Here is a 25,508-nt window from a genome sequence, read left to right on the forward strand (position 1 = left end):
AAGCATCCTCTATCGATTGTGGGACCTGTGGGGCTGGAATTTCAAATTGGAGAGGAATAAGGGATTTGGTTGGAGAGGCTTATAGAATAAGAGGAGATGAGGGAGGTGATGGGGGAGACAAAGCCCTGGGATCAAATGAATTCACATTGCTTTTTCTTCTCCTGCATTGTTGATCACCTATTGAGAGAGAGCTGTTGGAGACCATCTCGGAATTTCAAGAAGGCAGAGCCAAGGATCTTATGCAAGTTGGACCTTAAGAAGGCTTGTGATCACATGAATTAAGAATTTTGGACTTCATCATGACGAGGATGTAATTTGGTGACATGGAGGAGGTATCTTCTCTTAGTTATGCTATTGTCCAAACCACTACTAAGCTTTCCGCAAACTTACGTGTATAAAAATCATAAAATTCGCCCCTTTAAACAATGTCAAAGTAAAATCCAGGGATGTCATGTTTGGATAATTTTTTCTAAAAATGTTTTCTAAAAATCAAAGATGGGTGGCCCCCAATGCTTTGGTCTAGTGGTGAAAGCGCATAGCATGATGTGTGGCTTAGGTGCTTGTCGCAGGTTCAAACCTTGCCGCCCACAAAAGCCTGATATTTAAGTGGAAAATAGAGGGGCAGGCCCATTATCCATCAAGTTTCAAACCGTGTGGCACTGGCCCTCGGGGATTTCTCAATTATCAAAAAGAGAAATTCAAAGATGGGTTGTAGGATGTATTTATCGAAAAAATAAAAAAGATACACCATTTTGTTTAAAAAGCAGGTTCCGGTGTCCCACAATAAGTTTTTCAAAAATCAAGAACACCAAATGGTAGGTTTTCACTATACTAACACACTAAACTAACTCAAAAGATTTTCAAAGACATGTTGTCAAAAACTAATTAAACACACTTGTCCCCCAAGTTATTTTGCCAAAAATCTTTTTACATATACTAGTTTGCAAAAATTAAACCAAATCAAATCCAGACAGCACCTTAAGTCAAATTAAAGGGTGTGAAAGTATCAAACTCTTACATTTATCCTTTGTTTCTTTCATGAAATAGGAGGGGAAGCTCGACAACCAAGCATTTTGTATGAAACTGATAGAGATCACAATCCGTTTCAATTGTGCCTAATGTTCATGCAATCTTGTAATATTTCAAAGCCACCATGATATTTTCGTTGAGAAAAGTTCAACACTTCCTATTTAAGTAATGAGTAATGATTAGCATGAGTAACTTCTCCTATGTAAGCTCATTTATGGCATGAGAATCTTGTCTTACTGTAAACTGCTTCTTGCTGACACCTATTCACCAATGAAAGAAAAGAATTCCATGTCTTCTTCCACATGTGTTTATCTTTTGGTTTGCCCATCAGGGTATAGTGCAATCTGGCAAAGAAGAGAAGCAACTGAAATCATGGTCTTTGTACACTAACACTACTTTGAGGTGACCGTTAGCTGAGACTCTTGGGTTGGTGCAGAGGGAAGATCTTTTAGACTGATTGATATCTTAACAAATTGAACCAACCCCATAACTTTGTGCTACATAAGACACGCTGCAAAGTTCTGGAACAGAATACAGTGAGTCCTAACATGGTAGCCGTACTGGAAGGTGTGGCTGGATCACCTCCTTTTCAGGGAGAGCTAATGCTTGTTGGAAGTCTGCTCTTTCCCTATCTTTGCTATCTATCGAACCATCTCGAAAGCACTAGGATCCGGATCAGTCTTATTGACCGGCTTTGGTCGAGCAACCGCTACATTTCTTGAACGACTACTGCCTACATAACCCCTCTCCCTCTTTTCAAGGAATCGAGTCTAAGACCCTATGTAGTTCTCGGATTTTGGCCATCTCGAAAGCAAAATTCATGTTTCCCTGTTTCCCATGGTCTTCCTTATTTTCTGTCTGAAAGATGTTCCGATTTAATCCTTGAAATGCTTTCTCAGAAGTCACTTGTGCTGACTAAAATGGCATATATGTCATTCAATAGCAAAATAATTGTTAGTTCTTGATGGTTTGTTGTCTTTTAAAAATTAGGAAGTATTTGAGACTACTCCTTTTTGCCTCCATTCTCGTTCTTCTTAGCTATCAGTTTCACTGAATATTAGGTTAACATGGTTTTACTTGCAGGAGATAGAGAAGGTGTTACCAAGTGTTCCACCTCCAGAGCCTAAGTATCAGCTGCGTAGAACAAGCTCCGCCCCTTTCTAACATCCAGTTTCATGTATGATGAATATGTAGATGCATAGTGTTCGTTATGTCATTGAAATTTATGTTAGCTAGTCATTATCCCGTCCATCTCCTTGTTCTCGGTTAACATCTTTGTTCAGGAGATTGCCCTTGGCTGTCTCTACTTCTCTAGATAAGTTTCCTTGTATGTACATTTTTATAGTTTTAACTTGGAATTATGCAGACGACATAGTTTTGGTAGTTTCCATTCAGTTACTGTAAGCATTCCAGTATGAATGATTTCAAGACAAGTTAAAAATGAAGTTATTGTATGTTTCCAGGTGTATTAAAACGAAGGGAGAGGGGTAACCTGAAGTTTACGACTCTTATATTTAGATTAAGCTGAAGCTTTGATCGGTTGTTTTGTAAGTTCAATTGGGAGATGTACATGTTCCATGTGGATCAACATCTTTTGTTCTACTTTATGTTGGAAGAAGCACTTATTATTGATAGAAATATGTTAGATGCACAACTTGGTTATAGTGTAGCTTTGCTAAATGTGAGCTAGTTGAACCTCATCTTTAGTTAACTCTATAGATAGCACAAAGTTCTATGTTCTGTTAGTTGAAAGGGCTCGGTTATATTAAGTACAGGTGGTACATTTGAACATCTTCCCTAATTTATATTTAGTACGAAAGTTGCTTTGACGTAATGAAAATACTCTGAGAGGTTAACAATCTATTTTCCAAGCCTTAATAACTAAATCCATCCACGAAAAATTGAAAGGAAAAGAAAGCAAAGAATTAGAGAAACTAAGTACTCTTTCTCTGAAAGGGTGGAACAAGACAAAAGTTACTGAGGTATATACATTGGTTAAAATCAGTCTTCCAACAACCTCTATACATCTGAATACTTCAGCAAGAAAGTCATTACATTTTGTTTGCTAAAAGACTAAATCCTAAACACATCTGGTGATCAGCCTGTTTCCAAAGTTTTCAGCAGCTGGTTTCAATTTCCCCTAGCCTTTTCCAGGTCCGGAAGATCTGCAATCAAGAGACGAATTAATGTCACAACTGAGAAAATTCCATTTCCTTTTAAATAACTTGCTTCTACTAGCTAAGGAGGTTGGATAGGGGAAGTTAGAATATTGAAACAAATGTAGCAAACAAACAAGCAAACATGGAAATTTTTTTTGTTTTCACGCAAGTAGATAATTAAAATACTGGAGAAAATCAACCAGTAAATGCTGCTTAGAAGAAAAGAAATAGAGAACAAGAAAGGATAAAGGAAAGGAGACCCTGTGGCAGTAAAGAAAAGAGAGATAGAGGGACATAAACTTCCACATTAGCGAGCCTTATACTCCTTGTTCCTCTCCCGTTCAAACTATTTAAGTTCCGTGTCTCTTCAATGTCATCCGAGCATAAAAAATTGCTCATATAAGCAAGAAAATGAGAAGCGAGAAGTTGGTGTTATCCCTCTGTTAAAGGAAATGAGACCTAGACAAGTATCTGAGAGCAGGAGTGCACTGATGAAGGGTAAGAAGAGTTGACTGGAAAACTTAACATTGCATCTGACATATACAACAAATTAAAAGCTATCCCTATATTCGTGCAATCAGATAGGAAGTAACTCACAGAGCATTCCTCCATCATCGCTGCTCTCATCATCTTCTCCAGTGTACTAAAAGAAGATACATTCAAGTCAAATAACTATGATCAAAGTCATTGAACATTATGTTGCATGTAATAGTTAACTAGATAGGGTAGGTATTACCTCAACATCATCGTCAGAGTCCGCTGCATGGAACAGAAATCTGGATTAGTCTACGAGTATAATAGGAAATAACACGTATGGTTATACATGAGAAGGTGAGTTAGTGCCAACTGCTGAAAAGCTTCAGTTCTTCCCAAAGTAGAAGAGAGAGAGAGAAGCAGGAAGTAAGTAGGTAAGATGGTATCGTTCATTGCTATTGATACACAGCTGTAAAAGAGCACTAACTAGAGAGAGTTGATTATCACTATGGACGGAGAAAGGAAGAGGGAGGGAAGTGATGAAATGAAATTTAGTAACTGGATCAACCGGGTGTTCAAAAATCAAATTATCTTGGGAAGTAGGAAGTGCAAACCTGCATGCCTAATCTCGGAGCACATTATCATTTTACATTCACCAACTATATCAATTGCAGAATCAAAATTCTAGATAAACTAAGTTCCCTGGACTTCCGTCTAGGAGTAAGAGCACATCGCGTTATGTGTGGGTTAGGCACAAGTCACAGGTTCGGACCGTAGGTAAATGCCTGTTATATAAGTGGAAAATGATAGAGAGGTGAACCTATTATCCTTTGAGTTTCGAACCTTGTTCCACCGGCTCTCAGGGATTTCTCCGATATCAAAACTTTTTTAGACAAACTAACACTTCGACTCAAAACTAAGGAAGACAAGGAAAGAAAAGTTTCAAAAAGTCCTCTTTGCCTTTTTTTTAAAATCGACTCCTAAAGGCTGTGGCACACGATTCAAAGGTTGATGATAATGGGCCCGACCCTCTACCTTCTCGACTTAAATACCAAGCTTTTGTCTCCAGAACGTTCAGACCTATGACAAGCGCCTAACCCATACGTCAAGTGATGTGCTCTTACCATTAAAATAAGAAAGAAAATATAGAAAGAAGTAGGTTACTGTCCTTCTGGCACCAGGTTCAATAGTCAAATATAAGGAAAAATGGTTGCAAAACTTCCTTGCTTCCCCACTTTGTCTCAAACCAGACAAAAGAAAGAAAATGGTTTTACTTTCTCATTCACTTCTTTCTTCTGATTTTCCATTCTGTTCTACTCCTTTCCTTTTTTTGAAAAACCATACTCCTTTAATCAGGCATGAAAAGTCTGATTAGAGACAGTCAGACTTAATACACTCAGCCTGCAGTCTAATTACTAAAAATTGCCTTTGATCAATCAAATGAAACGTCTTGCAGGGGAAGTAGAAAGAAAAGAAAATCAAATGTATTGCTAATATTTCACCTGCCACTTAGCTCCTACTCCAAAGCACAAAAAGAAGAAAATGAGGGAAGCGCGAAGATGGAGTTGAATTACAAATTAAAGGAAGATTCAACAGCAAAATGATAGTAAGATTGGCTGAACCAACAGGAGGCTTACCAGCATTAGGATTCACTAAATACTTAGGTTTTCTGATCTGCTCACTGTCTCAAATTAACGTAAAGATAGCCATAAAAAATTATGGAAATTTAAGGAAGCAAGTAATATGCAGCCAACTCACAAGATTCTTCATCATCCTCATCACACCATTTGTTCCAATCGACCTTGAGGTATGGAGCGGGCTTCTCTTCAGACTTCAATAATCTTGGCCACCAGCCTTTTTGCTCCTTTTGGATTGAGCAGAGGATGTTTCTCAAACCAACACTAGTTTTACACCGCTGCACCAAAATACACTCTAAGATATCAACCATAAGAATTTTCGAACATTGAAAAGAATATGAAAAGGAAGAAATGTCCAGTTCAACAGTAACATTTCTGTAAGAGAATAAACTATTCGTATCTCATCTAAAGGGAGTAAGACACTATACTATTATTCAAGCAAATTAATAGAAAGATTCTTTAAGTCACGATAGGCATAACACAGCTCAAGCCTCAATGCACATATCAGACTTAGGAAATACAGTATCCAACTATGCATAGCGAGTCGCAATCAAACAATGATACCACTAGGGTGCATACAAGATACTGCGAATAGGCCATAAGGTGCACACACTAGGGTTGCAAATCCCATTCAACTTTAAAACTGCTAGTATCATCAGGTATAAAGGAACACACTAATACGCACGAGAAGCATGCTTTCATACGATGCACTATAAACTACCATCAGAACATATTTACAGTTGAGGACATAAAGTGAAATTCAAATTCTTCTTTCACTTTTTAATTGATTAACATGGATAGAGCATATGTACACTAAACACTTTTCTAGCTGTATAAATTCACTTCCAAAAGTAAATCACATTTAAATGCAACATAACTACATACATGATACCAAACTATAAAAGAATAGAAAATACAAGCAAAGACAACTTAAAGTCACAAACATAGGCCAGTAGGTGCACGGTGTGATATACACTTCCTAACATTATGATAAAAAAGAATTTATCCATTTATATAGTCCAAGACCAAGCAGTGGGTAGATCTACCTTACTCCTCTGCAAAAAAAGAAAAGGTGTTACAACAGCTATGATTGAGCGAGCAATGTACTAACCCTGTGAAACCCATTAGAAATCACAGCATAAAACCAAACATCCTGATTCAGAAACTAGAACCCTTTTTGTCAGAAGAACACCTCAATTGCAAACTAGTTATAGTCGGCTATATGAATCCTCAATATCTGTCTGACTCCAGTTGTATCCATTCTATTCCAATATTCAATACTTTGGGGTTCTCTAACATTTGAAGTTCACCACATTTTATAACAGACAAATCCCAGAACAAACAAAATGTAATTATTAAAAATATCTAGCAAACACTGGTCGTAACGTGAACGTACCAACAACCATGTTCATCAAACTCAACATAATTGCTACAATTTTTTTATAACCAATATTCTACGGAGGGCCAGTGATACACGATTCAAAAATGAGTGAATAATGGGTCACCGCTCCTCTACCCTTCTCCACTTAAATGCTAGGCTTTTATCTGCGACAGGGTTCGAACCCGTGACGTGCTCGATCTTACCAATAGACCAAAGCCCTAGCGGCGACATAATTGTTACTGTGGCAATATTTTAAAGCTCTTTTGTTGACAAATGTCAACCAAAACCATGTGGCAGCCCTTCTAGAAGCTATGAGATAAATGGCAAAATGCTTTTGAAAGGTGGCAATTGCATTTGCCACGTTCTTTCCCCTCAGCATGATGGATCCATGCACATGTGCCTATAAATAGACTACAAAATTTTTGAGAAGGAAAGACAAGGGAAGCTGGTGTAGAACGAAAAGGCAAAGGAAAGTTGTTGATGGTTGATGCCTAATTTGAATGCCTATCTATAGGCTTTAAGAGAGGTTTGAAGCATGACAAGTGTATAACACTTTTTCCATGCAAGATTGCCACATTCATTTCTCCATTGCCATTTGAAAGGACATTTGTCCAATTTTGAAAATATCACAACAGTTCCCTCACATATTTTTAAAAAAATCATACAAAGAGTAGTAAGATTTGCTGGATTGTATGGTCCAAATGCAATATGTTTGGTGTCTTTTGGACTATGAACCAAACTTAGACCGATAAAATTTAACTTACAGAATGACTGGTGAAATATAATATTTCTATGAATATTATGACTGGTGAACCAATAATTCTATTGTAAGCCAGAGATTCTATCAATCACATTTTGTCCCCCATAATTTTGTTGTTCAACGCGGTTTTGCGCCCAATAGGCCATGCACATGGCTGGTTATTCATAAGAGCTCTAGAGACTAGGCCAAAATCTCATAGGAGCGGCCCCACTCCACTCTCGTATAAGTGAATTCATCAAGTGTATACTGCTTTTAAATACACAATCCATAAGGAATATGAATTCATTAAGAGTTATAACTCGGCCTCTCAATTAGCAGTAGTCAAGCACTCTCTTTTAGTGCTTTAGTGTCAATATCGACTTGTTATTACCCATATGAACCTACTTCATGGGATCTCCAATCACACAGGTTGGGTTACCATCTCTATTGGCAACATGTCGGCCTTAACTTCATCTCTCTTGAGGTTTGAAGGATTAATTTTCTTCCCACAGGTTTAGTTAGAGGATCAGCCAAATTTATTTCTCACTTCACATAGTCAATGGAAATTATTCCATCCCTCAATAGCTGGTTTATCACATCATGTCTCAAGTTCATGTGTCTACTTTAACAATTATAAGATTTATTCTTTGCAATAGCTATTGCCGCTTGACAATCACAATGCATAGGCACGGGAGGCAATACGTCCTTTATTAAAGAAATATTAGCTAAGAAATTTCTTAGCCACTCAGCCTCAGAACCCGCGAACTCCAGAGCTACAAACTCTGATTCCATAATCGATCTAGCTATGATCGTCTATTTAGCTGATTTCCACGATATTGCACCACCACCAAGGGTGAATACATAACCACCAGTGAATTTTGTCTAATCTGAATCGGAGATCCAGTTTGCATCACTGTACCCTTGTAAAGTAGAAGGAAATCCACTCAAATTCATGGTTCCGCTCAAATTCAAATACTATATAGGCATGGTATCCTCTCAAATATTTCATTAGTGTAGCTAATACAGACCAATGCTCTCTGTTGGGGTTATGAGTATATACACACAACATAGGCTATATCAGGCCTTGTAAAATTCATTAAATGCATCATACTCCCAATAATCTGAGCATATTTAGACTGAGTAACTGGGCCACCATCTTGCTTTTTCAACTGAGAGTTAGCATCAAAAGGAGTGCTCACAGAAATATTATAGTTCACTAGTAATTCTGTAAGTTAAATTTTATCGGTTTATGTTTGGTTCATAGTCCAAAAGACACCAAACCTATTGCATTTGGACCATACAAATGCAACAAATCTTACTCCTCTTTGTATGAATTTTTTGAAAATATGTGGGAAACTGTTGTGATATTTTCAAAATTGGACAAATGTCCTTCCAAGTGGCAATGGAGAAATGAGTGTGGCAATCTTGCAGGGAAAATTTAAGACAAGTGTTGTACACTTGTCATGCGCCAAACCTCTCTTAAAACCTATAAATAGGCATTCAAATTAGGCATCAATCATCAGCAACTTTCCTTTGCCTCTTCGTTCTACACCAGCTTCCCTTGTCTTTCCCTCTCAATAATTAGTAGTCTATTTTCGTTTATTCCCCTCTTTTATATAGGGTTTGTAATTTAATATTTTGCTGATTCCTGTATCCTCTTAAGTAGAGGTAGGCTTGTATAATCCTGGAGAAACATTTCACATTGTTGAAATAGTTTCTTAGGACAATGCCCAGCACGACTCAAGCCAATTCGTATATCTGCTTATAAATAATATTATAGCAGTATTATTGTTACTCTTCCTGTGTTATTTTACTACAGCTACTACATCTTGTAGCCGTTTCATTCAATAATTTAGGGTTTCTCTAATATATATATACCAAACCCTAAACAAACTATTAAGCGCTCCTAGCAAACACAGGACTAACATTAAACGTCACAACAACTCCTTTCACCAAACTCAACAAATTAGCCACCAAAAAAAAAAATCTATGCAGAAAATAGTAAAAAGAGTAGGAGGTGAACCTCAGGGGAAATATTCCCATAAAGTTGGAGAGTGAAGGTAAAGGAATCGCCTTGGACACCAACAGCAGAGAAATTAAAAACACCATCTCCCTCACATTTCAATGTTACGTCTTTAGCATCAGGCAATGATATGGTCAAGTAAATTTTCTCAGATCGTTGAGCCCAAAGAACTTCTGGTTGACGACTACTGCACATTTTTTCAAAATTTTCACATTAAGAAACCAACTCGGAAAGGAGAAAAGATTTGCAGATTTTGAATTTTCTCCAAAACGGATACCTCATTTTTTTTGGAGAAGAATTGCAGGTTTGTTTCGTCCACTGAATCAGTTGATGTCGCCTTTTCCGCTACTTTTCGAGTTAAGAACCCAAGCTTTTCGACAAGCAGTTCTTAGTTCGCACTTACCCTTTTGACCGGAGTCCTCGGGCAATCCAAAATAATCCCTTATTATATTCTGTATTATGGTCAAATTTTTAGTTGTTAAGTATTTTTAATAGATGTAATATTAATAGGAGTCTAATATTAATAGGAGTCTATATATATTGATGGCATAAAAAAACTTATGTTGGTTGTATAATTTAATTAAGGCAAAATGGCCTCTGGTCGCTTAAACTTGTACCCCTTTGCCAATCCGGTAAATAAACTTACAAGTTTTTTATTTGAATATATGTACTTGAAAGAATGAGTACCAATAAACGCGTTCCTCAATCGCTATGACCTAACTGACACATCATATTCTTAACCTATTATTATTTAATATGTGTAATATGTAGGTCCAAATCACTTTTTACCAATTTATTTTGAGAAAATGCATAAAGATCCCATTCAACTTGTCCTGGAAAGTCATTTACACACCTAAACTTTGCGGGTGTCCTAACACCCCACTATTGTTTGAAGAACTATATTTATTTACTCCGTCCTAAGGCCTGGCCCAGCTATATTAGTTTGAGTGAGAAACACGCGCTTTATTAGTAAGCCACGTAATTACTGTCTTTCCTCTATCTAATTTTCGTAGCACATTATATATTTTCTTGTCATCTTCTATCTTTTCTTCTCAATTCAAGAATTCCAAATACCAATTCATTCCCCACTGAAAATTCCCCAATCTAAGCAATTGAGGTTCATTACCTCAACCACAGTAGCGCCAGTAAAGCGTGATTTTTGTTGCCAAATGTACTCGGCTAAAATAATACTGCAAGGCCATACGAATGGAGTTCTTTGTCCTTTGTTGTTGTTTGAATTGTAATATAATAGAGTGCCGAAATTAGAGAAATATACTAAAAGAGAGGAAAGACCTCGATGATGGTGACGGAGAAGCCGTCGTCGGTGTTTTCAGAATTTCCGAAATTGTGGCGAGAAAATGTAGTCATTTCTTCTTCAGCTGGAGATTTCGCTGCCGGTTCGCCGTCGTCCCCGTTCACTTCCTTGCCGCCGTCTGGAACCTCCCAATTTGATTTATTTTTTTTCCCCGTTTGACCCTTCTGATTTGTACACTATTTCAATAGGTAAAGTATTTTAAGTAATCCGTATAAATATTAACAAAAAGATGTTTGGTAGCTAACTTGACTGCTTAGATTATTAACCTTTTTTAATTATACCATAAGATTGTTATTACTTTTCAGAAAATTAGGGTTCTTCGATTGGGTTTGATAACATATTCGGGAAGAATGGATTTTACTGTTGGTTGGGGTTATATTGAAGTTACAAATTTAATTTTTTCTTTTTTTTTGGATTTTTTAACGATTAAAGCAAAACGCCCTCAATTGCGTTGTCAAACGCGAACAAGTTGAATAGGGTCTTTATGCATTTTCTCATTTATTTTTAAAAAACTAAAACATTTTTCTTTCTCCTTTTCTTCTTATTAATCATGGCAGTACCGCACTATATGTTTCATCCACCATTAACGCCATCCTCATTCACTCTAAATTCCCGCAAATCAATAATAAACACCATCCTCCTCCGTTCTAAAACTCCCAAATCAATAAAAAGGTAACAAAAACACGAACAAAATCAGTAAAACCCAAAAAACTGACGAATTAATAAAAAGAACTCTCTTCCATTATCTTCTCCAAAATTATCTTTGAAAATCCCTATACAAGTTAGTAAAAAGAAGAAAAGAAAAATCCCAACAATCTCAAATGGGAGATCACGGATACTTAGATATTTTGGCTTAGAAACCAACATCCTCCCATTCTACTTCTACTTCTTTCCTCTTATGTTTTCTGAACTGAAATTTTAGAGAAACATTCAAAATCATCTCAAATCTTCAACACCCAATTAATTGATTTTCTCAAAATTGAAATTTTGTTCTTTAATTTTTTTCTAACTAGCATTTTCCTTTTACTCTTTTAATTGTTGTCGTGATAGGTTGTTAAAACTGGGGTGAGGGAGTAGGAGGATAGACTAGAATAGAAAGGGGGAAGGGAAGAGAACCAGGGCAGCAACAAAATGAAAGGGTGAAGGAAGAAAGAGGGGAAGGGACGGCGTGGGGTGAGTTAGTTTTCAGCTTTTGCAATTTCTTTTCTTTGTTTTTCTTTTTTATTTGCTTTCATTTTTTATTTTTAATCAAAACTGTTATACTCACACACTTTTGTATCGTGGTTTGCACGCATTTAAGGCATTGCCATATAAGCATGGTCAATGATCAAAGGCATTTATTAGTACTTGTTTTTCCAAGTTAAAATATTTAAATGAGAAACTTATAAGTTTAGTTACCGGATTAACAAACGGGCACAAGTTTAAATGATCCCAAAGCCATTTTGCCTTTAATTAATTATATTATATTATTATTTTATTGTTTAGGTTAAAAAATTAGTCTACATACAAAAAGTTACTCATACTAGATCGAATCATCAAACTCAAGCATGATATTCTGGAGTTCAAATTTATAAAAGTGAAAATCGAAAATATTATCTTGAAGTTTACACGTATGTAAATAAAACTACATCACATTCTCCTAGAATACGAGAAGGAGGCGATTCAAACTTTATGAATTTTTTCTGGAGATTGCAACTTTGTGTTGGAGTAAATTTCAAACTCCTATATATTGCTGGAGGTTTTCTGTATATTTTCTAAGAATATTTATGTTTAAATTTCATTTTGTTATAAATAGAATTGTATTTATGGTGAATGTCTATATTTAGAGAGATTCTAGGGTTCATTGTTTGGTGGCTAAGTCATTCTCTCCCTATAAATAGAGGGGTCTTACCCTATTGTAAATCATCCCAAAATTCAATAAGAATTCTCTCTCTCTCTCTTTCTCTGCAATATTGCTCTTGTTCTTTTATTGTTTTATAACATGTTATCAGCACGAGACTCTAACCAATTGAGTAGAAGCTTTGGGATTGAGCATAATGATTATCAATTATTCCATTAACTTCCTTCATGATTAAATTCTGGATTTAAGGTAAGTATTTTACCGTATTTTTCTCTTTTATTCTATACTTTGATTTTATATACAAGCAAAGACAACAAAGTTTGATTATAACTCTAATGGAGTTTGTAAGAAATTATAACCACCTGAAGTGGTAAAAGTTTCTATGTCTTGCCATGATCAAATTCATGTATGATTATGGGCACAAAAAGTGGAAACCCGTCCCATTGAATTTGCTCCATTCTCATTCCCTTAAGAGAATGTGATAGCAGTATGTGATAAGTCTGAAAGAAGACAAAATTATCACTATGAATGTATCAATGGATGTGGACGTGGCAATAGACGAAATTATAATCGTCATCATTGTGATAATGAGAATAATAAGGATTCTCAAAATAATCCCCCACTTGTGAAAATATTTGTCATCGATTTGACATGAGATTTTATAAAGCACATATAGATGATTATGGTCTATTCATGATGTGAATGTGACAACATCTGATTTAAGAATACATACTCATTTTTGGAAGAATATGAGCGTCCTAGTGGTATGTACCCCACTCACCTCTAGAAGGAGGTTTGAGATGATATAAGAAAATAATATCATTATTATGGCATGAATGGTCATTTGTCATGTACCTATTGTACGCCAAAATATTTTGGCATTGTGATTATGAAAAGTCAACGGTAATGCAAGAAACAGATCTTGCATATAATCTTGACCATAACCACAATGGTATAACTTTCTCTTTAAAAGAGATATTCACCATATGGGTGTTGATGAATATGTGGTACTACAAAATTAATTGAGAACTCTGCAAGAGCCAATTATACTATTTTGGAGAAACACAATTAATTACCAATAAAGTATTGTATTGTAGTAAGTCTCAGAGAAACTTATTCAGTTTCCAAAGTATACACGAAAGCGGTTGATTATATTGAGACTATAAATAAAGGAAAGATTTAATATCTTCTATTACTACATCTTGTAGCAGGGTAATATGTATGTGAAAAACTATCCGTTTTATTCTCCAGTTTGTACTACACAAATAAAAGAATACCACAATAAAGTGGATATTTATTGATATAAAAACCCATATCATAATAGACTTGGAGTTTATTGATAATTGCACACGTCATGGCGTAAATCTGAAGTTTATCAATATTGATAATTTATTCAGTTGGCATAATTGGTTTAGCCATATCAATTTAAGTATGATGTGCAAATATGATAGAGAATTCACATGGGTAAATGTTAAAGAACTAGAATGTTCTTTACGAATTCTCTTATGTTGCTTGTTCTCATTATTTAATGGACCAACTAAAATTGGGATTGAATCCCATAAATACTGGAAATATCAAAGGTGAATACGGGCCCATTCACCTGCCATGTATACCACATAAGATGCATCTATGAGATGGTTACATGTGCGATTATTATTAACCCGCAACATGGTGTTGCGAGGTAACTTGCTCAATAATTTGATTTAGAGCATAATTTCCAGCTTTTTTATTCAAGATAGTTCATCTTGATAAGTTGGTTTACATCACAGTTGGTGTAGCAAAAGAATTTATTGAGTGCCTCCACTTAATAGCTAAACTATTGCTTATGAGAACAAAGTTATCTATATCAGTTTGATATACGTTATATACGAAAGTATATTATTTTCTCACCTCACAAGTGGTTCAGGGTCGGGAACCAAACAATTCCATCTTATTATTATTGATGTGCGGTGTATATTTTGATTAACACCATAACGCACAAAGATGATGAAGCAAGTTAGTTTTTCTAACATGATGGGGAGAGATGATAACATTTGAGAAAAAGTTACCTAGAATGAATTATCATTTGTACATCTAGATCCTCGAATAAGATAAAATGAACTTGAAGTTCATAAAGATAATTCAGTTGCAATATATTGCAAAGCATGCCAAACACATTTGCTGACCCAAAGAAAGTAACTATATTCTCATTGCAAATGCTCATGTTAAGTCCTAGAAGGACAAAGTCTATGGTACGCTTAAAGCATATAGACAATCGGTTTCAAATAAACTTCTTGATAAAGAAGGTGAGTAAATGATCAAAATGATCATAATAAAGGAGGCAAGTGATCTAGAAGATCACATGACATAACACTTCATAAAATCTCATGAAAGATTCAAGTACCTGAACATATGACTGAAGAGATCTCTATGTTATGTCTTTATGAAAAATAAGGAGGTTGGAACCGATATAAAATATTTGTCGACGACATTGATAATAGCGCTAAATATATATATGAGGATGAGGATCTTATGTCTATAGAAACAATTCAAATAGAATTGGTTTCATATGAAAGACATGTAGTTTTGGACATGTAGTTCAAACACTTGAAAGTATAAAGTCAATGGTATGTGCAATCAGTTTTTGGTATCTTATATGTCTAGCATGACATGAAAAGTCGATATGCATCAAAAGTCTATTATATGACTTATACGACTTAACTTATATGACAATCCATGAAGGATTTAAGTTGCTTGAAGCATATACAATTCTTGATCTTGAAGTACCACTTCCTCAGTGCAATTTGTGCACAAATGTATCTTGCTATAACTATATGCATGATAATATGATAGCAAGAGTTTTCACCTCTATATGAAGATATTGAACTGACGATTCCAATAAGATCATATGAAGACAATTCATCTCTATCAAGAATGATGATTTCAAGGTGCAATATATTCATTCAAGTTTTGGCTGATTTTTGTTCATCAAATCTCTACCAAAGATCTTTTGAAGATGGTGCACAAGATTGGAATTCAAATGCTTAAGGATGTGAATTGATGCTCTCATCAGGGGGAGTTAATACGCGTTGTACTCTTTTTCCCTTACAAGGTTTTGTCCCACTGGTTTTTCCTAGCAAGGTTTTTAACGAGGCAACCAAAAGGCGTATTGTTAGATATGTGTACTCTTTTTCCTTTACTAGAATTTTTTCCCACTGGGTTTTATTTTAGTTAAGGTTTTAACGAGGCACATTATCTGTTGAATAGGCATTTAGGGGGGAGTGTTATAAATAGAATTGTATTTATGGTGAATGTCTATATTTAGAGAGATTCTAGGGTTCATTGCTTGGTGACTAAGTTACTCTCTCCCTATAAATAGAGGGGTCTTACCCTATTGTAAATCATCCCAAAATTCAATAAGAATTCTCTCTCTCTTTTTCTCTGCAATATTGCTCTTGTTCTTTATTGTTTTATAACACATTTCCGTATTAAAAAGCAGCTAAATGTTAGACTAGCGGTCCCAATTCTCAAAAAAGCGGTCCATTTTCTTTTTTCAGAAAAATTATGCGACACATCAAATATTTACACTCTATTTATCATTCGTAACTATACTTTTAGCAAATTTATTATTCATAGCTATAATTGAATTTTATAACAAATCCATAAAATAAGAGATTAATTATTTTGAACTGAAATAAGAGAGCAACAAGCTCTCGTAGCTCATTATAGTTTAGAGCCTAATAACTATAATTTTCATAATTATCATTCGTAACTCTAAGCTATGAGAGCTTGTTGCTCTCTTATTCCAATTTAAAATAATTAATCTCTTATTTCATGGATTTAGAGCCAACTGAGTTATGAGAGCTTGTTGCTCTCTTATTTCAGTTCAAAATAATTAATCTCTTATTTCATGGATTTGCTATAAAATTTAAATATAGCTACCAATGATAAATCTGTTGAAGATATAGCTACGAATGATAAATGTTTGATGTGACGCGTAATTTTCCCTTTTTTTCTCGATTATGTAAGAGGATTGGACTCGGGCATCATAACCTCACATGGGCCAACCCACACCTAATTGGAGTTTGGCCCATTAAAGTTTTATAAGCCCAATCATCTCCAGCGCAGAGGAGAAACATATTGACTAGCAAGAGCAGTTCCCCTTCTCCTCCCACTTTTCCTTAAACCCTTGAAAAGCTTCCATGGCGGTAAGTACTCAAATACCATTCTTCAATAGCTGCTCTTGCTTTTATATCCTCCTTATAGTGCTGTTACTTTGTTCTTCTTTGTTATCTGGTGCTATTAATTAATATTATTGTTTTACCTTATTATTACAAAAGTATATTTATTTGTTGCTGAATAGTTGTATTATACTTCTTACTGTTTCTCTGGATAATAAACCTGCAACATGTGATGCACCGTGCTCAGCATTTTTTTTTATCGAGAGTCTAACTAAGCTAACATAACCAACATTCTAAAAACGTATTTTTTTTTGGTCAATTTGATATGAGAATAAGCAGAATTACCAAACAAATTGAAACATAGAGGGTAGATCCTAAGTATTGGTGCAGCTTATTTTAGAAGCTTCTTGGTAGCCCCAAGGGCTTAGTTCAAGTGGCAAAGTTTGAGGGGACTTGTGACTTAGGTCGCATGTTCTATCCCGATACCATGTGAACTAAGCCTGGTATTTAAGTGGTGAAGGGTAGAGGGTGGACTTATTATCCCTTTGTTTCGAAGGCTGCAGTTGGTCCTAAGGATTGGCCCCAGATGGGTTTCTCGGTCGTAAAAAAAATTCAGACCAGGTCTATTGGTACTAAAGTTTGTATCTTTGCTATATTAATCATCATGGTGTTCTATCATTTAGTCTATGCTGTGAATGGAAATACAAATAGAGTAATGTACTGCATTTAGAAACTTTGGGGTTCTGATTCTGAATAGCTTTTAATATGTGGTCATTGCAGACAGTGCCAGTTAATCCCAAGCCTTTTTTGAACAATTTGACTGGAAAGCCTGTGATGGTAAAGCTAAAGTGGGGAATGGAGTACAAAGGTACTCTGCTTAGTGGTTCCTAATATTATGCTCTTCGTTAAGGTTTTTTAGTTTGAGATGTCTGCAAACATTGTTTAACTAACTCCTTCTTTTGTCTTTTCTCTTTCTAGGGTATCTGGTCTCCGTGGATTCATACATGAACTTGCAGGTAATAATGTTAATTTGAGTTTCTGTCCTTTTCCATTTCAAATTGTCTAAAGAACATTATTAAGTGGATCTATGTGCATCTATATCTTTATGATATGCTTGACAATATTACTATTACTGCTATCCATCAGGGGCGTGAGTGCTGTCTAGATAACCGCATTTACTACTACTGTATTAAGAATTTTGTTATGCAAGCAAGTTGAAAAGAAATTTTCCTAATATCAAACTTTGTTGGTCCAATTCTGTTTTTTTTTTTTTTGTGTGTGTGTGTGTGTGTTTGGCCAATTCTTGTTAACTTTGCAATAGTGGGGATGTTTGCTTTTTAGTTTTTTTTTCTGTATGTGGATCTGGGGTGGGGATGGACCGTGTTCAGTAAACTCAGAGCTGTGTTGAAGAAAAAGTAGCATTAAGTTTTTTGCAATAATATAGATTGATCACGGATGCAATAAAATGTCAAAACTAAGAGAAACAATAGCTATTTGGGAGATCTCAGCTTCACATTGAGTAAGGCAGTTGTTTCATCTTGGAAACTTCTGTTATTCTTTCTTTCCATGCAAACCTGAAGATGCAGTAGGCAGCCACCCAATCCGAGTTTTTCATTTGAATTTGCTAACTTATGATGCCTTTCCCATATTTTAGTATTGTACAAATTTCTCAAGGAGTCAACTTTGCAGCAGCGCAAAGACCATTCTCAAAGGTCCTGCACAGTAATGAAGTAGGAGATGATTAGCTAATTAATTGTCTGCAGCACATAAGCATATGCTTCCCAATCTTAGCTGCGTGTTTGGAGATTATCTTGATAAGGATAGCTTCATGTATCCTGACTACATAAAAACCTGACTTTTGGAGGAAAGTCTGTTTTACAAATGGGTATACAACTAAAATCAGAAAAATAACGAGCACAAAACTACAAATTTTACAGTAAAGCATTTTACATTCATTGTCCGAATAAGTAATTGCAAGCTCCCAGTAACCTGCTTGTTCTATTGAAGTGTGCATGTGTGCGATTTTCTGAAATCATGTTATTCTTTTTGCAGCTTGCAAACGCAGAAGAGTACATTGATGGACAATGCACTGGTTCTCTTGGAGAGATCCTGATTAGGTACTTTTTTGTGGCTTCATCTTTTGATCCTGATAACCATATTTGAAATTCATGCCAACAGCTGAACATACTAATCATACTAAAATGGTTATTTTGAAAAAACATAATAATCGTAACAGCTCAAAAGCCACCTTCATTTTCTTCCTCTCCCCCCTGGCTCCCTTTTCTGCCTGCATCAGGTAGCAGGCGTATAAAGCTGAAGAAACATGTGTAGTTGTAAATGGAGCTCATCCTTTTTCTTTCTTGGTTGGCTTATTTTATATAAAAAAAATGGTTCCTAAACTTTGTTGACTTTAGGAGTTGGAAATATGGAGATTTTTCCTTGTTTTGCATCTTTTTATTAGTTGCATGTTTTGTGTCGTGTGAATGACAAATATTAGACCAGTATGACAAATGTTTGATATGCTCTATTTGCCCTGCTGCCTTAGTGATATGAGTGAGTACGCAGACATTCGTAGCGTTTCAAAAGTTGTCTATTATTGCTAGCAAATGGTATCCTTACCTGCGACTTGATGTTCCATCTTCCTCACAATACCATTCTCCAATTGGATCAGTTACATCCATTAGCTTTTGTTTCATTTTTTTAGATTTTCAGTTCTTCGTAAAAAGAGTACTTCAAATATTTATCGATTATTGATTGGTTTATAAGTTCATGATTCAGAATTATCTATATGGTAGTTGTCTGACACATCACTCTAGGATAGTGATCCATTTAGCTCTTACAAATTTACTTGTTAATTCGTTTTTCATCAATTGTATCATGTTAATTCACTCCTGGCAGTCTTTTCGTATAGTTATATAACTTTATTTATAAAAAAGCATTTGCGAGTGAAATGGTTGCTCCCTAACGAAAATGTGACTTCTCTTTCTTAAACTTAGTGATTTTGCTTTTGCAGATGTAATAATGTCCTCTATCTTCGTGGTGTACCTGAGGATGAAGAACTGGACGATGCTGACCGCGACTAGAAAGTGTTTTGTATTAGTGTGATCGTTCTTTTAGTGCAGTCAGATGTCTGGTTCATTGATCATGGTGGAACAACATATTCATCTCCTTGAATGTATTATCAATTATGTGTAAAATTTCCTAGATGCAGACCTTAATGATTACTGGTGCAAAATGAACCAGCTCTATGACTAGAATTAGAATGCCATATGGTCAAGTTTATTTTTGTGGACTACCACAAGTTTATGATTCGGTTTTATCTACATCGAAACCAAACCGCTATATCGGTTTGTTCAATCAATATCAATCAGGGTTAACTTTTGGTGCAAGTATATATCTAAGTTGATAGTTAACTGACTTGATAATATAAATACATTGTTGTAGAACAAAAAATCTTCGATCGTAGGGGAGAAGAGACAAGACAATGTGAGTAAAATGGTAAAGTAAATGCGAGAACTATAAAGAAACATTAACATAGATTATAAATTTTTATAATTATAATTAAAATTTACCTTTAACTCATATCTACAAGCACCCCTCCTATTTAAATGGTTTTTTATTTGGTACTAACACTAGTAGATTCTCATAGAAACACTCTGGAAAGTCTAATAGCCCGTTTGGCCAAGCTCCAAAAATCAACTTATTTTGAGAAAAGCTTTTCTCAAAAGTACTTTTGGGGAGAAGCAGTTTGTGTTTGGCTAATTAGTTTGAAAAGAACTTCTGAGCAGCAATTAGTGTTTGGCCAAGCTTTAAAAACTGTTTCTAAGTGTATTTTTCTCAAAAGTGCTTCTCAAAAAAGTGCTTTTGGAGAGAAGCTACTTTTTTCTGCTTCTCCAAAACTGCTTCTGCTTCTCCTCAAAAGCACTTATTTTCCTTCCAAAAACTTGGCCAAACACCTCAAATTTTGGCCAAAAGTACTTTTGGCCAAAAAGAAGCTTGGCCAAACAGGCTATAAGAGTCCGTTTGAATGGTAAATAGTTGATAAATCTGAAGTGCTAAAAAATATTTTTAAGTGCTGAAATTAATTTTTTAAATAAGTTGCGTGTTTGGATAGATGTGCTGAAATTGATAATAAGCAATTAATGTGTTTGGTAAAAAAGTGTTAATAAGTTTTTCTTTTATTAAAATGACTAAAATATCCTTAAAAAAACTTATAAACTAAAAAGTTTCTTTGTAAAGAAATAGATCAACAACGAACATGGAATGAAAAGAAAGTTAGAAAATTTATTAGGAAAAATATTTTGTGAATTAGAAAATATTATTAAGGATAAACTAGTAAAGCATTGGTCACACTAAAAGTGCGACAACCTGCTATAGTTTGCAATCCCAGGACAAGAGAAAGATTTCTTTCGCTATTGTTACGTTTCATTAGGTTACGAACCAGAAGAAAAGATTTATAAAGTTCTTTTTCACGAGACTCGAAAGGTATTTTGAAACATACACAAGAAACTCTACATTGCTTTACATCCATTCAGATATCCTACATTCTTCACGTTCAACTTGATAAGAATTTAGAACAAAAATGATATCCTAACAAAGGGAAATCTAGCTGTATTCAACAGATAACATTATTTTTCCACAAAAACAATCAACTGATACACAAAAATAACTTCAAATTAGCTATTCTTGAATATATGTAACAACCACCTTTTCATTTTCATGCTACCTGACAAAGCCGACTACGTCATGACAAACAGCCACAAGATCAAACTGTTAGAATCAAGCAAGTGAAAGATGACCTCGTCCTCCACACTCTGAACACATTATGTTACCAGAACCCCCACAACCTGTAAGGTCAAAGTCAAAAAGTAAAATATCTTGCCACTTTCAGAACTCAATAAAAATGCTTCTAGAATCATGTAGGTGAAATTTAAAGAAAAAAGGAACAATATAAGCAGGAACTGAAATACATGAGTAGTTTCAACAAGAGAAGAAATATTGTTAAGAAAGAGCATCCAGGGTTTTTAACGATTTGAAGTTTGGACATTGACGAGTAGCAGATTCAGAATATCTTTTCAGATCAAATTAGTTCCAGTATTTGCAGAAGACTGGATAGAGACTTTTATGTCAATAGGATAATTGTTATAGTGAGCCTCTAGTTTTAAAGGACCCCTAATTTGACTTAAAGACAACTCATTTACTATTGGGATGAAATGGATGCAAACAGAACAAATGTTCACGGAGGACTGACATAGACGCCCTAGATAGTTTAAGATTTAGGCATAGTTTTTCTTTAGCAATCTTATAATTAGTTTTATCATTCTAAGTGCGCATTTACAGTAATAGACAGCAATATGGTTCTTGAACCTTATTTAATGCTTTAGCATAGTGTAATATCAACCACATTTGCTAGATGTGGTTAACAAGTTCTCAAAATTCCTACATTTTGTCATGGCCTCCAAGTTCGAGAAATGGTGTGAAAACTCAGCTTGCACTTTCATTTGTTTCCTAGAAGTTCGTGGTCGGTGTGTTATTGTTCTCTGGTTGTAAGGCCATATAGTTTCTATTCACGGGTCATCAGAGCTAGCTAAAGGCTGAAGCCTCTTGCCCCAAAGCTATGAGTTTCTACTGATTAGGCTAGCCGAAAGAAATTAAAATGAGAAATGCTCAGGTAATAACTTTCAAGGAGGAATTTGAAAAGCAGTTGAACTGGTCCACTTTTTCTCATTTCAAAAATTTCTTAAGTGATTGCTTGTAGCAGCAAGATAGTAATATATCATCAATTTCTACCCTAGGGAGTTAAATCCCTCAGCCTTAGATAATCCTCAAGTACGGAATATTGCAATATAATGGACCTAAACAATGCATTTATGATATTGAGGATTCATACAGCCGACTCCAACTAGCTTGGGATAGAGGCGTAGCTGTTGTCGTTGGGAGTTAAATCCCTTAATCAGAAAAGAAAAATTGATTAGCTATGGACCTACACTTAAAGATAAGGATCAGAAATATACTGGATACAAGTAAAAATATGTCCAGCAATCAACATACATTGACAAAGATTGAAAGAAATCTGAATGTGAAGGGAAAGAGAGAAGAAAAGAACTTACCTAAGCATCTAACTTTGACAATTATCCCCTGACTTTCCATTATAGAATCAACATATAGGCCTGTACCGGAGCAGGTGGTGCAAAGGACAGCACCTTTAGCTTCACATCCGGGACAATGAGGATTATCTCCAATACTTTTCTTGGCCAAGGCCAATCCAGTTGGCTTCTCAATTCTTTCCTCTGGTACAGACTTATCATAGCAAAACAGAGATTCAAGACTGCTTATTCGTTTGTGAGCATCACCTACACCATTTATTTGCATTGCCTGCAATATTCAGGCACATACTCTTATTAAGATATTAAGAGAAATGTAAAATTTAGGCTTGTGCTAGATTATCTTCAATCACATCTTTCGTTATGATCATGAAAAAAAATGAATATATTTGCTTTGAGAAATTGACGCAAGAGGTCTTTAAATAAATTTTGATACTGGCAGGCCAAGCTGAATCATTTCCGTCTTAAGTTTTTTTGCTTAGTGTTATTTTAATGTTACTGTGTAAGCTGCCAGCCTGCCATCCATTTGTTATGCTTCTAGTTTTCAATTCAGAGGCGGACGCAGTGTAGCCTCAATGGGTTCAACTAAGCCTAGTATTTTTCACACAGAGCATAACTACAGATATGAAAAATCACTAAAATTTCAATAAATACTTAGTTTTGAACCCATGATCGCAAAAGTAGAATGGATTCAGTGGCGAGAACATAAATATTGAACCCGACAACCTTAAATCCTGGATCCGCCACTCTCTAAATATAGGCATCTCTCTAAATAAAAGCATGTGGTTATGCCTCATCAAGAGTGCAATTTACTTCTTTGACATATTAGGGTAACACTATGATTAAAGTAGAAGAATTAACCAAAACAGCGACTCACTCAACCGGTTAAACTAAAAATAGCGGACGAATGTATAATATATGTATAATCCATGTATAATATGTGCATAATCATGTATAATCGGCCTATAATCTATGCATACTGGCTAGAAAAAGTAAACCGTAAATTTGTGTAAAAATCCTATTAAAGTACATCTTAACACAAAATTGTAATATGGATTCAGAAAATTGAAGAATTGAAAAAATAACGGCATCAAACATATACTACAAAATTGGAAAGAAGATAAGCACTTACCCGTAGTGAGGGAGATTGAGAAATAACATTGTTTGGGGTATTTCTGAAAATGGGTCTTGGAAAGAACAAGCCTGTGCTCCTGTTGAAAATCGAAATTGGCGAAATTTTGGGCAGGCAAACTGAGGAAGATGACATCTTTAACGTACAATCCATTTTCACAGAGTGAATTTAGACCCAGTTATAGGCGAGTGTTGTTGAAATTAAGAAGATGAACCAAACACAGCCGAAAGCTTTTCTTCCTTTTTATCCGACAGTAATGTATATCTCTTTTGATTCATATGTCGATGAAATTCATGGTAGTTTTTGTCTCTCACCTTGTATTTAACGACAAATCGACCTGTCTTCGCATTCTCTGTTTCTATTTCTACGACTCCAACTCAAGAGAGATGAGGTTCGTTATGGATGATAAATTTGGCAAGTGGGCTGGATTGGCCCATTTAGTCTTTGGACCTCCGTAAGTGGAGCCTTAATTGAGCAATGTATATACTATGTCCAAAAATTATAGGAATTTTTACCTTCCTATACACTATTTGAAACCTTATTACCCTCTCTATTCAAGTTCCAATTTAATTACATGGTCATATACAATTTACCAATTATGTACAAATAAGTTTTAAATGAGTATCCCTTTATATAGGAACTGAATAAGGAATATCAGTTATTTCCTTATCCCTTTATACTTGCCCACTCTCTCTCTCTCTCCGTCTCTCTCTGTGTCGCTCTTTCTCTTCGTCTCTCGACTCTCCTTCTCTTTTCCCCCCAATTTTTCTTCATTTGATATCCTCTGTTTTTTATGCTTTCTTGTTCTATAGAGTTTTAATGGAATTCATCAATGGATTTCAATCGTTTTAATTTAGCAATTTTCTTTCATGTTACACAATTGGTGTTCAAATTGAAATTATCAATCAATAAATTTTGAAGGTGTTTGACTCTTCACCATTAACAGGCATTAAAAAGCTTTGAAGCTTTGAAATTGAATTTGGATTTTTAAAAATCATTATTTATTTGGATTGGGTGTTGTTATAGACAATTGAAAATATTGTTTGGAGTTTATATCTCAATTTTGAGGGTGTTTGGTGAAGATTAGACTTTATTTTGGCTGAATTTCAGATCGAAACTCGAAGAAAAAGAACACATGACATACAATATACTTGTGGAATTGTAGTAAAGCTGTATTATAATTGTATGAAAATTGTATTCGGTTGTAGTTATATATATTTTTTATTTGAATATTTTATGAAAGTTGAAAAATAGTTGTACAATGTATGAATCATTGTATTTAAGTTATCAATACTATCTTTTTACATTAAGTTGTTGATATGTATCAAAATTGTATTAGAGAGTAAGTTCTGATTGGAATTTTAGAGAGGAAGAAGCACACACCAGATAAGAAATATATACAAACCTGATACAAAATATACAAAAGATATATTGTACAAAATTTGTATTTAAGTTGTATGATATTGTAATTATATTTAACTGGGTAGAAATAATGTATGAAAGTTGTAGGTAATT

The 25,508-nt window shown here is 35.0% G+C and overlaps 4 protein-coding genes across 4 annotated transcripts in view; 2 read left to right on the top strand and 2 right to left on the bottom strand.

Moving 5' to 3' along the window:
- Positions 1–2,495, top strand: part of LOC109234257 (ABSCISIC ACID-INSENSITIVE 5-like protein 2) — a 6,278-nt gene extending 3,783 nt beyond the window's left edge. Inside the window, exon 3 of the mRNA XM_019400163.1 lies at positions 2,113–2,495. Within this exon, the coding sequence (XP_019255708.1) occupies positions 2,113–2,193 (81 nt within the window). The 3' untranslated portion in view covers positions 2,194–2,495. The remainder of the gene's footprint in view (positions 1–2,112) is intronic.
- LOC109234259 (uncharacterized protein At3g03773) lies at positions 2,955–9,891 on the bottom strand. Its single transcript, XM_019400165.1, has 6 exons — positions 9,720–9,891; positions 9,443–9,629; positions 5,421–5,577; positions 3,925–3,947; positions 3,786–3,831; positions 2,955–3,194 (listed from the first exon to the last, which is right to left on the bottom strand). Exons 1-6 carry the CDS (start codon positions 9,722–9,724, stop codon positions 3,160–3,162), a joined length of 453 nt encoding a protein of 150 aa, XP_019255710.1. The 5' UTR covers positions 9,725–9,891; the 3' UTR covers positions 2,955–3,159.
- LOC109234260 (probable small nuclear ribonucleoprotein F) lies at positions 16,747–20,118 on the top strand. The gene is made up of 5 exons (XM_019400166.1): positions 16,747–16,784; positions 17,538–17,625; positions 17,736–17,773; positions 18,810–18,874; positions 19,771–20,118. The coding sequence occupies exons 1-5, from the start codon at positions 16,779–16,781 to the stop codon at positions 19,838–19,840; spliced, it is 267 nt and encodes an 88-aa protein (XP_019255711.1). The 5' UTR covers positions 16,747–16,778; the 3' UTR covers positions 19,841–20,118.
- LOC109234261 lies at positions 21,209–24,381 on the bottom strand. The gene is made up of 3 exons (XM_019400167.1): positions 23,994–24,381; positions 22,868–23,132; positions 21,209–21,604 (listed from the first exon to the last, which is right to left on the bottom strand). The coding sequence occupies exons 1-3, from the start codon at positions 24,144–24,146 to the stop codon at positions 21,537–21,539; spliced, it is 486 nt and encodes a 161-aa protein (XP_019255712.1). The 5' UTR covers positions 24,147–24,381; the 3' UTR covers positions 21,209–21,536.

The sequence above is a fragment of the Nicotiana attenuata genome, chromosome 11, assembly GCF_001879085.1.
Source record: "Nicotiana attenuata strain UT chromosome 11, NIATTr2, whole genome shotgun sequence".
In the NCBI taxonomy this organism is placed as follows: domain Eukaryota; kingdom Viridiplantae; phylum Streptophyta; class Magnoliopsida; order Solanales; family Solanaceae; genus Nicotiana; species Nicotiana attenuata.

Excerpts from the sequence above, each read along its gene's own strand:
- LOC109234259 (XM_019400165.1), bottom strand. Across the intron at positions 3,948-5,420 it reads TGAGGATGATGAAGAATCTT|CGGACTCTGACGATGATGTT; the intron begins GTGAGTTGGCTG and ends TGTTCCATGCAG. Across the intron at positions 3,195-3,785 it reads CGATGATGGAGGAATGCTCT|ATCTTCCGGACCTGGAAAAG; the intron begins GTGAGTTACTTC and ends TCTTGATTGCAG.
- LOC109234260 (XM_019400166.1), top strand. Across the intron at positions 17,774-18,809 it reads ATTCATACATGAACTTGCAG|CTTGCAAACGCAGAAGAGTA; the intron begins GTAATAATGTTA and ends TTCTTTTTGCAG. Across the intron at positions 18,875-19,770 it reads CTTGGAGAGATCCTGATTAG|ATGTAATAATGTCCTCTATC; the intron begins GTACTTTTTTGT and ends TTGCTTTTGCAG.
- LOC109234261 (XM_019400167.1), bottom strand. The coding sequence starts at position 24,146 with ATGGATTGTACGTTAAAGATGTCATCTTCCTCAGTTTGCCTGCCCAAA. Across the intron at positions 23,133-23,993 it reads CTCAATCTCCCTCACTACGG|GCAATGCAAATAAATGGTGT; the intron begins GTAAGTGCTTAT and ends TGAATATTGCAG. Across the intron at positions 21,605-22,867 it reads TGTCAAAGTTAGATGCTTAG|GTTGTGGGGGTTCTGGTAAC; the intron begins GTAAGTTCTTTT and ends TTGACCTTACAG.